Source organism: Propithecus coquereli, unplaced genomic scaffold (assembly GCF_000956105.1).
Source record: "Propithecus coquereli isolate 6110/MARCELLA unplaced genomic scaffold, Pcoq_1.0 Scaffold291, whole genome shotgun sequence".
Classification (NCBI taxonomy): domain Eukaryota; kingdom Metazoa; phylum Chordata; class Mammalia; order Primates; family Indriidae; genus Propithecus; species Propithecus coquereli.
Genome location: NW_012148519.1, coordinates 801,953 through 812,939, shown reverse-complemented (window position 1 = coordinate 812,939; position 10,987 = coordinate 801,953). Strand labels below are relative to the sequence as shown.

The 10,987-nt window shown below is 56.6% G+C and overlaps 1 protein-coding gene across 1 annotated transcript; it reads left to right on the top strand.

Annotated features, from left to right (window-relative positions):
* Window positions 1–2,911: 2,911 nt before the first annotated feature.
* Window positions 2,912–10,328, top strand: GAS2L2 (growth arrest-specific 2 like 2). The gene is made up of 6 exons (XM_012648672.1): window positions 2,912–3,296; window positions 4,696–4,937; window positions 6,077–6,184; window positions 7,309–7,405; window positions 7,989–8,220; window positions 8,744–10,328. The coding sequence occupies exons 1-6, from the start codon at window positions 2,912–2,914 to the stop codon at window positions 10,326–10,328; spliced, it is 2,649 nt and encodes an 882-aa protein (XP_012504126.1).
* Window positions 10,329–10,987: the final 659 nt, after the last annotated feature.

Sequence of the window (10,987 nt, the reverse complement as noted above, 5' to 3'; positions counted from 1 at the left end):
AGGTCTGTGTAGTAAAGAGCTGAGGCCTCCTTCCAACAGCCGGACCAACTTGCCGGCCATGAGCATGAGCCATCTTGGAAACCCCAGTGAAGCCTTCAATGACTGCAGACCTTGCTGATATCTTGACTGCCACCTCATGGAAGACGCAGCTAGAACCACCCAGCTAAACTGCACCTGAGTTCCTGACCCACGGAATCTGAGATAACTATGTGCTTACTGCTGTTTTAAGCTGCTAAGTTTTAAGCTGCTAAATTTATTATGCAGCAATAGATGACAGGTATAGGACCAACAATGTCTTTCAAAAGCACCTACTTTGTACAAAGGCACTGAGCATGAACTCTATCCTTGATTCCTCATAGCAGCTCTGTGGGACGACGGCCCCCATTTTACAGTTGAGCAAACTGAAACTTTGAAATGAGATGTGACTTACCCAAAGTCTCAGTTTCTAAGTGGTAAAGTCAAATTTCAAATCCAGGCCTATCTTATCTTGTCTGACTCCAAAGCACACTCTTCCTACTGTGCATTCAACAGTCAGCTCTGAGTTGCTACTATATAAACTCAGGTATCTTTTTCTTTTAATTTCCAAAGCATTTTTCATTAGTTTATTTCAATTATTTTCCAAAGGCAACGAGACTATGGTTATTGTACTCATTTTATGGATGAGGACACATGAAAACTTGGTAAGTTAAAGATCTTGCTTGCTACAGCCTCACTCCCACTGCCCCTACTGGGCTGGAAGAAGAAAGCAACTTGATGTTCCTCTTCCCAACCTGGCTACAGTTCCAAACCCCCAGGGCTAGAGTCACCTTTCCAACTGGTACGCACAGCAGGAGAGCGTAAGAGCTGAAAGGAGAAGGGTCATGTGAGCCCTGGGTGGAGGGCTCAGGAGGCAAGTTCAGTCTTCTCCCGAGCCCTGAAGGATGTGTGTGCACGTCAGTAGGGGTCTTCGTTGTCATCAACAGGAAAACAACACTGGCTAAATCGAGCAGAAAAGAAATGTCCTGAAAAGTTATTGGCTAGCCCACAGGATCAACAGGAAGGTCGAAGAACCGGGTTCCCCAAACAGGCAGGATGAAGGTGACCTGGGGACCCAGCATCACAGCTAAAATTCTAGCACAGAACATGGATCATGAAACATTGAACCCCTGACTCCTGTCCCTGCAGTTCTGGGAACTAGGCATGAGTGTCGCCAGGGCTGCCCCCATAATGAATTCCTTACTGCTTCTGGGTACCACCGGCTCCATGTCATGGCCCCCAGGTGGGTGGGTCTGATTGGGAGAGCTCAGCTCACGTGCCCATGACTGGCCAACAAGAGTGGGGCCTGCTGAGCTTCCAAAGGCAAACCATACTCCCTCCAGATGGGGAACTGCCCAAGCAAGCATGAGCACTCAGAATCTACGCTGTAAAATCTACGCCTTTTATAGGTTACAGGCAGGATCTGCACCGGCAGGGGGGAGAAGAAATCCACTTTTTTCACTATACTTTTTTCTTCCAAATTCACTTTGGCTATAATTGACAGTAAACCAATTCAAACTAGCTTTAGAATAAAAGAGTAGGTGTACCCTTCCTCTGTCACTGCTCCATCTGTGTCTTCCTATTAATTAAGGTGTTCTCTGACCTAGTAAAAATGTGAACACACGATTTTTCATTTCTTATTCAAAGCCCAGCTCAAATTCTATTCATTTCATTAAATTTTCCAAATGGAATGAATCCATTCTCCTTCAGAATTAACTGCATGCCTATCACAGTTCTCTTTCATTTAACACGTATATTTAAATTCCTTTCCTACCCAGACTGGTCAAAAAATAAAATTTGTGTTTAACTGAAAAAGACAAAAAAAAAAAGGAATTTATTGATTCATGTAATCCAAGAGTTAGCAAATATAGCAGGTGCTCAAGAAATATTTGCTGAATGAATGCATTGCTGTGGCCATGGGGGCGAGATACTATGATCTACTGCGTGGTTAGCGTGGGGGATGGAGCGAGCTCTCTAGAGAAAGAGAGGGGCATGGTGCTAGGCACCTGCCAGGAGAATCACTGAGAGCCGTACCCACCCAGACCCGTGCCTGTGTGTCCTGATGGTCTGATCCTTTCACATATATTAATTCTTTATTCCTCGCAACTCCACAGAGAGGTAGAACATTATTCCCATTCTACAGTTGAGGAACTAAGGCACAGAGAGGCTAGGTACTATCTGATGGGCACATGGGGATTTAGGGCTAAACTCATGTCTTTGGACTCTATTGCTGTGTGGTTTTCATCTCCACCCTCCCATGCTCGCTAAATACCAAGGGGCATGGCACCCCCGCCCCTGCTCCCCCCATTTTTCTGGAGTCCCCACCTGGTTGGCCCAGGGAGGGTGAAGGAATAGTGTATGTGAAAGTATCGGCCCCAGCCTCTCCTCCCTCTCCCCCGCTAGGCAGGGCCGTGCTTGCCTGCCGGGAAGGGTTAACAAGGAGTGTTTGTAGCAGCCGCTGTCTCCAAGGAGAGGAGAGGAAAGCAGAGCAGGGAGGCCGACAGCCACGCCAGGCTCCAAGGCCGATGGAGGGTGGGAGGCGGCCAGCTTGACCTGTCCAGCCCTGGGGAAGAGAGGAATGACCTCACCTCCACCCCACCCTGGGAAGTGGTGAACACTGAGCAGACGGGGCAGCTGCGGAGTGAGGTCGCTAAACGGCCACCAAGCAGGGAAAGTTCTGGCAGGGACTGAGGAATGTGGGGCAGTGGGGGCCAGGCCTGGCCCGGCGGCTGAAGCCAGCGGCAAGTAGCAGAGCTGGAAGTCCTGGGCTCTGGGGGGGTAGAAGGGGAATCTCTGAATCAGGGAGAACCGGGCGGAGACCCAGCAGGTGGCAGGAGCAAAGAGGCAGCAGTAGGAGAGAGGAGGTGCCCACTCGTCCCCTGCTGAGAGTCCAGCCATGTCCCAGCCTGGGGGGCACAAGAGGAGGTCTGGGCCCCTGGGGCCTCCTGTGCGCAGCATCCGGCCCTTCAAGTCCAGTGAGCAGTACCTGGAGGCCATGAAGGAAGACCTGGCTGAGTGGCTTCGGGATCTCTACGGGCTGGACATCGACGCGGCCAACTTCCTGCAGGTGCTGGAGACGGGCCTGGTGCTGTGCCGGCATGCCAACACCGTCACCGAGGCTGCCCTGGCCTTCCTGGCTGAGGCACCTGCCCGAGCCCAGAGGATTCCCATGCCCCGGGCTGGTGTTTTCTGCAACGGGGCCGCCCAGCCAGGTACCTTCCAGGCCAGGGACAATGTCTCCAACTTCATCCAGTGGTGTCGCAAGGAGATGGGCATCCAAGGTAACTGCCCTGGACCCCCACCCCATCCCAGACCCTTATCTTTCAGGGCATCCATCCCCTCTTGGAGGGCCCGGCCTGGGTCCTCCTTGCAGATTCGCCTTGGGCCAGCTCACCTCTTTTCATGTCTCATTTTCCTCATCTCATAGTAAATCCTCAATAAATAAATGTGTTGATGATTGATAAATGTTTGTTGATGATTCATTCAACAAACATATGTCGAGTACCTCTTCTGTGTTGAGCACTGTGCTGGGCACTAAGAACTGAAAGGAATGAAACCCCGTGCCTGAGGAATTCATGGTCTAGCAAGAGAGACAGGTGAGGAGATCTGTAAATTACAGCTCACTGTGATGGACGCTCAAAGCAGAGGTGTAGCGCTCCCAGGGCAGGAGACAGCGACCCCATGAGGTGGAAGTGGGAGCCAAGAGAGGCTTCATAGAGGAAGGAGATTTGGCTGAGTCTTGAGGAATAATTAGAAGGTTTGGAGGAAGGGAATTCTAGGCGGGGGACCAGGGCAAAGGCACAGAGACGGTACTGTGTTTCGATGACTGGGAGAAGCCAGGGGTGGTGAGGGAGTGCAGGGAGGAGGGAGGGGCCTTGTCGTGCTGGGGCTTGTAGGACTTGGGGGTGACATGTCAGGATCCCTCATCTCTCTGGCCTCAGACCCAGGAGTGGGATGAGGTTGGATGTTGCGCCATCCTCCAGGCCAAAGGTGGTGGGGGAGACACTGGGGAAGGGTTAAGCCTGGGCTGCTGGCTGGTGGCACAGCAGTGGGAGCAGGACAGGAGGGCGATCACAAGCTAGTGTTTCATGGAGCGCATACGTGTGCCAGTCACCGTCAGTGAATGCTTAACAACTATCAGCTCATCCAGTCCTCACAACAACTCCGTGAAATAGACTACATCCCCATTTTACAGAGCAGGAAACTGAGGCTCAGGGCCCAGCTCAAGGTCATGCAGCTGGTAGTGGGAGAGTCAGGACTCCAACCTTAGTGGTCGGCTCCAGAGCCTGCACTCAACCCTGCCTGGTTATACCTGGGCTGGGGGATTGAGTTGGAGTTACCTGGTGGATGTCTCAGGTGAGAGGCATGGGTGGGAAGTAGAACAAACTACTTCCTGCTTCTGGACCCACCCTGGCAAGAAGCCGAGTGGGGAGGGGGGAGGGTGGACTTAACCCTTCAGTTCTTCCCACCCCCAGCCTCTCCTGTGCCGTGCGCCACCTTGTCTGCACCCAGCATCTGAGCAGTTCTGCCCAGATTCCTCCCAGGGGGCTGACAGACGGGACCCCAGGATCCTGAGACCCAAACCACCCCCCAAGTCTGCCACCTGCACCCGGGATGATTCCCCCTTTCCCTCCCCCCCCCGGAGGTCCGCAGGGGCTCACGTTCCCCCCACCCCCGCAGAGGTGCTGATGTTCGAGACGGAGGACTTGGTGCTGCGCAAGAACGTGAAGAACGTGGTGCTGTGCCTGCTGGAGCTGGGCCGCCGCGCCTGGCGCTTCGGCGTCGCCGCGCCCACCCTGGTGCAGCTGGAGGAGGAGATCGACGATGAGCTGCGGCGGGAGCTGGCCCTGCCCCCGCCCGACCCCCCGCCGCCCGCGCCCCCCACGCGCCGGCCCTGCCACTTCCGCAACCTGGACCAGATGGTGAGGGCTCTGCACGCGCCCTCGAGGCCCCTTCCTCCCCGCCCTCCTGTCCCCATCCCGCTCCAGCCCTTGTTGGGCCACCCCGCTCTTGAGCTCCTGTCCCCACCCTGACACTAACGCACTGTGGCTTTGAGCAAGTCGCCTTCCCCTCTTAGCCTCCCCCCCAACTGCATGTAGTTTTTTACACTTTTTCCTTTTGTTTTTTGTTTTCTGCTGAGACAGAGTCTCACTCTGATGCCCAGGCGAGTGCCCTGGCACCCACCGTGCAACCTCAAACTCCCGGGCTCAAGTGATCCTCCTGCCTCAGCCTCTGGAGTAGCTGGGACTACGGGTGCACGCCTCCCACGCCAGGCTAATTTTTTCTATTTTTAGTAGAGACGGGGTCTGGCTCTTGCTCAGGCTGGTCTGGGACTCCTGACCTCAAGTGATCCTCCCACCTCTGCCTCCCAGAGTGCCAGGATTACAGGCGTGAGCCACCGCGCCCGGCCCCTAACCACACGTAGTAATGGCTGTGCCATTTACGAAGCTTTATTACCAAGGCAGCATGCTACACCCGCCTGGTTTAACCCTAGTAGGACAGTTTTCAAAAACACAGACTCTGGCATCCTCTGTGACACTCCGGTTCCAGTCTTAGCCACTACGTCGTGGCTGTGTGACTTTGGGCAAATTATTTAGGCTCTCCATGCCCGGCTTCCTTATCTGCAGCACGGGGACCATAACAGCACCATAACAGTCTATGAGTGCTGTGAGCGTTAAGGAGCCAGCGCGTACAAAGCGCTTGGGACAGTGTCTGAACAGAGGGGGCGCTTCATAGCAGCTCGCTCTCACCCCGTTTCTACTGCTGGGCAAAATGGAACTCAGGGGGAGTTTCTTAACCATTGCACTCCTCTGCCCCCATCAGCTGACCCCCGGGATGCCGGTCCGTAGGTCCACAGGTGGCCACTCCAGGTCTCGTTCTGTCACTTACCATCTTCTCTACTTTCTACTTGCTTCTCAGACCCTAGTCTGATCTCAGCAGAAAGCTCGGGGTGGCTCTGGGGGCAGGCAGGCCCCCCATTTAGTTTGATGCAGCATGGGCGGAGGGGAACCTTGGGCGCCTGGGCAGGGGAGAGGGCCGATCTCACTGCCACGTCCCACAGGTGCAGAGCCTCGTGAGCCGCTGCACGTGCCCAGTGCAGTTCTCCATGGTCAAGGTGTCTGAGGGGAAGTACCGAGTCGGGGACTCCAACACCCTCATCTTCATCCGGGTAAGTCCAGCTGGGGGTTGAGGGGCTCCCGGCATCCTCAACAGAATAGCGTTCCTTTCCGTGGGGCCTGAGGACAATGACAGGAAGTCACCATTCACCCCAAGCCATCAGGCTTTGGAGCTCTCCTTCTCTCCCTGGGAGAATTCCAAGATAGTCTGGCAAAGCTGGCAAGTCTATTCTCTCTTCCCATCAGGGCAGCCAGAACCACCACCCTCCGTCACCTCCAACTTAGCCTAGTCTAGAGGCAGTCTAGAGCCTAGTCCCCAGGCAGAAGTGGGGTACAGAGAAGAGCACCCCCACTTTTCCACTCCACTCCACCTGCTGGCTTGGTCAGAGCAAGGGGCCTGAGAACCCCAAGTCTGTGTTCAGTGCATGGCCCCAGCCACGTGGATGCCCTAGTCCCCTCCCCTTTGCATGTCTGGCTGGGTATATTCTGCAGTGAGTAGTAGTACAGGTCTGAAATGTGCCCCAATACCTGGCTGTGCCTCACCAGCACCTGTACCCATGGGGGTGGCCCCCAGCTTGAGGCATGGCCAAGCCCTTTCCTTGGGCACAGGCCACACCTGAGCCGGCTCCCTGGGCCCTCACCTGGACCCTGAGGCAATAGCCTGGTGAAGTAGGTAGGAGCAAGGAATGGTGGCCCCCTTTTTGACAGAGGAAACTGAAGCTTGGAGAGACTACATGACCTTTCCCAGAGAGGAGTGGGGCTGGGATGCCCATGGGCTCGTTCATACACACCACAGAGGCAAAGCCAGCGGCATTAGGTCCCCATTTCAGGTACAAGCGTGTGCAGGCGCAAAACCCTTTCCAGCGAAGGGACAGAAAGGAGTGCTCTGGGTTACACAGTGCCTGTGAGAGCCCTGGTCCAGTCGTGGGGCAACTTTCTGTTTGCCAGCCTGGCCCCTACCCTTGACAACATGTGTCATCCAATGCCAGTCATGGAGGAGACTCAGGCTGCAAAAATATACACGCTCCCAACCACACACGTGTACAAGGGAGTATCTGCGTGCGCATGCGTACATGGACGGGAGGATCCCTGAGTGCGTGCTGGAAGCCTGCAAGCTGGTCCAGGAAGAGGGGATAACCTCCGCCCTGCCCTTAACCTCACCTGGTTGCCCCCTCAGATCCTCCGGAACCACGTGATGGTACGTGTGGGGGGCGGCTGGGACACGCTGGGCCATTATCTGGACAAACATGACCCCTGCCGGTGCACGTCCCTCTGTGAGTCCCCTGAGAGTCCTCTTTCTGTGGGGCTGGTTGGAGAGGTGTAGCTCTTGGTCGGGAGGCCGGAAGCAGGTGGGAGGTAGGTCTGATCTGCAGGGGTAAGAGGGGTGTGGGGAGGGGCGGGGGAGGCTGGAGGAAGGAAGACACCATGGCTGGGCAGTCAGGGCGCAGTACTAATTGTAGCCACGAGATGGTGCGCAACACACGCAGAACCAGCATTTGGTCAGGGTGCCTCCCCGCAGAGCTTAGGGCTGGCTCTGGGGTCCACAGTGGTGGCACCAAGCATGACTTGGAAGGTCCTTCCGAAATTCCATCAGCACCTCAAGCCACCCCAAATAAGCACATACTCTAATTAAAAGTTGTGGACCTGCCATACAAATGCAGCTTTAAACAAGCTCCTCGCTGGGCCTGTGACCAGGTTATGTCCCCTGGAAGGAAACTCTGGTGCTGCCACTTTAGGTCCCACTGTTTTTAATGTGGGATAAGAGGCAAGGGACAGCCGGGGTGGGGAACAATGGGCCCCATAGGCAGGGATTGAACCCTTCCCTCCTCTCCTTTTTCTGGGGGACGGTGTTGGTAGCGCACAAGCCGGGCAGCCTCCTGAAGCCCCCAGCCCCACCGGTGCAGCACGAAGTGAGGGTGCAGGACAGCCCCTCGCAGCCCCAGCCTACGATGACCATCAGCCGCTCCCAGAGCCCACTGCCCCCCGTGGACTGGAAGACATATACTTCTTCAGGCCAAAAGCTGAGGCCCCCCACCGCCTCCTCACCCAGACCCCGCAGTGAGCGGGGAGCAGGGGCGGGGGTTCTCAGGTATGGGGGGGTTCTCAGGGAAGGGCCTACTTTTCCTTTGGAGTCCACGTTCTCAGAGGCCACCTCATTCCAAGATAAAGAGAGCAGGTCCCCAGCAGTGCCCTTACCCCAACAAGACCTCAGGTGTTCTGAACTGAAAAGGCACCAGGAACTTTGGGATCGTCTGGTTCCTTCACATCCTTTACAGATGAGGAGGCTGAGGCTCAGACAAGGAACAGACTTACCCAAGATTCTCTGCCTTACCCACCACCCCCCACCAAGATGAAGCTGCTAGTGACCCCTGGTTGCCAGACCTCTGGTCTGGGATCACCCCTCGAAAGCTCTAACCCCAGGCCTGGACCAGGCTTCCTTCTATCTGCTACACAGGGAACAAGGGAGAATAGACGGAAACAGTGGCCGCCACGTGTTTCATTCAGCACGAAGTCTAGCCGCCTTGGCGTCTCCCTGGGGAAAGACCATCCCTCCCCAGAGCCAGGCGACTGCACTAGCCCACACTGCCGGCCTCACAAGTCCCCCTTTCCAGCCTTGTGATTCTCCCTTTCAGGTGCCAGGAGAGGTCTCTCACCCCATCTCGGAGGCAGCTGCCAGTTGGGCATAGTCCACCCAGCCCCCGGTCCTCATTCACCCACAGGGGCCGAGACACACAGTGTACCTTGTCCGGGAAGAGGGAGGACAGATATCCCCCTGAACTCCCCAGGGGAAGGACTCCCACATCTTGGGTTCATGAGGAAAAAGACAGCCAGGGAGCCCCAGCTGGGACCCCAAGGCCCCAAAGACTCCGAGCCCCTGAGGCCACCACCAAGGGAACATCAGCACGAGGACCATCTCCCCCGCCTCGTTCCTCTAGCCTAGCCAAGCCCCTCGGCCTCAGGCTGCCACTCTGGGATGAGGCCAAGGGTGCTTTCACCCAGCTCAGCAAGCCAGCACCTGTCCGTCCTCCATCCCCTGTTAAAGGACTCACCAAGATCCCCATCCGGCTGCCACCTGCCCGCCCCCCTACACCAGGAAGAAGCTTTCCAGGTGCTGCATGTGAAAGTCCCAGGACAGAACTTGGGAGAGGTCCCATCCCGTTAAGGGCCATCACTGGGGACCTGGCGGAGTCCAGACATGAGGACTGCTCTGTGGAAGCAAGGCACAGGGATCAGAAGTGGGACATCCAGGACACAGCAGAGGCTGGAGAGCCCTGGGGCCGGGGCCCACAGGAGTGGGAGGGAAGGCACACTCCCCTGCCCCTGAGCCGCACCAGGGAGCAAGCCATCCACCACAGCCTTGAAGAGGAGATTTTGGCCAAGATGAAGCTGCTAGAGGTGGGGGGTGCCTGTCCCCAGGGTACAGGGTCTAGGGTCATTCCTCGAAGTGGAGTCTACGTCCCCAGCCTGGGTGGACGGTGGCCTGAGCCTGGGAGTCCGTATGACAGAGTTATCCAAGAACTAGCCCAGGGCCCCCCACCCCTCTTTAAAGTGGATCTGGAAGCCTGGAAGGCAGCCCCGACATGCTGCCCTAAGCCAGCTGGTACTGCGGGCCCAGGAAGCCCAGAAGGGAAGCTGGGAGCCAGAGAGAGTAGGCCAAGGACAGAGGCAAGTGCCAAGAGCCTGAGTGCCAAGGGCACCAGCATGAGGAAGGTCCCACCTCAAGGAGGGCACGACTGCTCAGCCCCTACTGTGTCTGCCAGCCCGGAAGCCCCCACACCTTTGCCCTCGAACCCCAGTTCTGACAAAGCCAAGGCATGTCTAGACAAGGGCAAGAGAACACTCCGGAAACCCCAGAGGGTCCCATCCATCTACAAGCTGAAGCTGAGGCCCAAGATCCGGCCCCGGAGAGACCACAGGCCTGAGAAGCGGCCTTCGAGAATCCCCAAGCCACTGGCCTACTTCTGCCTGGGTCCAGCCAGGGCGCCCCCCAGGGGCAGGCTGTTGAGGGCCAGGCAGGGCAGCAAGGGAGGGGAGGCTTCTCCAGTGGCTGGAGTGTCAGCAGGTGAGAAGGAGGAAGAAAAGGAGAAGAAAGAGCCAGCCGCCCCACTGGAGAGCAACCCACAGCCTTTGGGGGGTCTGGGGCCACAGCAGCCTGACCAAGCCCCGCTCCCACCTGAGGAGGAGTCCTGGGTCTAAGGGCCTGAGGGCGCTGCAGAGGAGGGCAGCAAAAAAGGCACCTATGTATCCACTGGATTCACCGCTGCAGGCCCACAAGACAGGGCCCAGGCCGGGGGCAGGCAGAGAACAAATACAGCCTCAATCTGTTCATTTGAGCAAAGGGGCAACCCATCGTTCCCACTCCCACTCCAGAGGAAGGCCAGGGGCGGGGGGCCCCTCCCCCAGAACAGCTCCCAAAACTCCTGGCCTCTAGCCATGCCCCTCATTTCTGCAAGTCCTGTAAATTATTAAACACATGTGGGTCTGTCCTTGACACCCCAGCTTCTGGAGTCCCTCACTCTAGGACTGTGGTGGTGCAGGAAGGAGTAGCTTCAAATGTCATCCCACTGGAGGGGATGGGGAATGGGGACAAGTGGGAGGGAGTGGGGCTGAGAGAGGCATCCTCCCTTGAGGCTCAGCCAACCTTGCCAGACAGCCCATCTTTCCTGGAAGTGGCTGGTGGGTCAGCACCACGGACAGGGACAAGGCCACCCCAACACACGGGCTCCTGCAAACAAGCCACCCTTGCCCAGGGCTTCAAAGCTTTGCTCTGGGGGTTGGGAGGTGAGATCACTCCAGGTGGAGAGGGAGCTGAGAGCATTCCTAACACACCTATACCCCAGAAGTTACACCGAGAG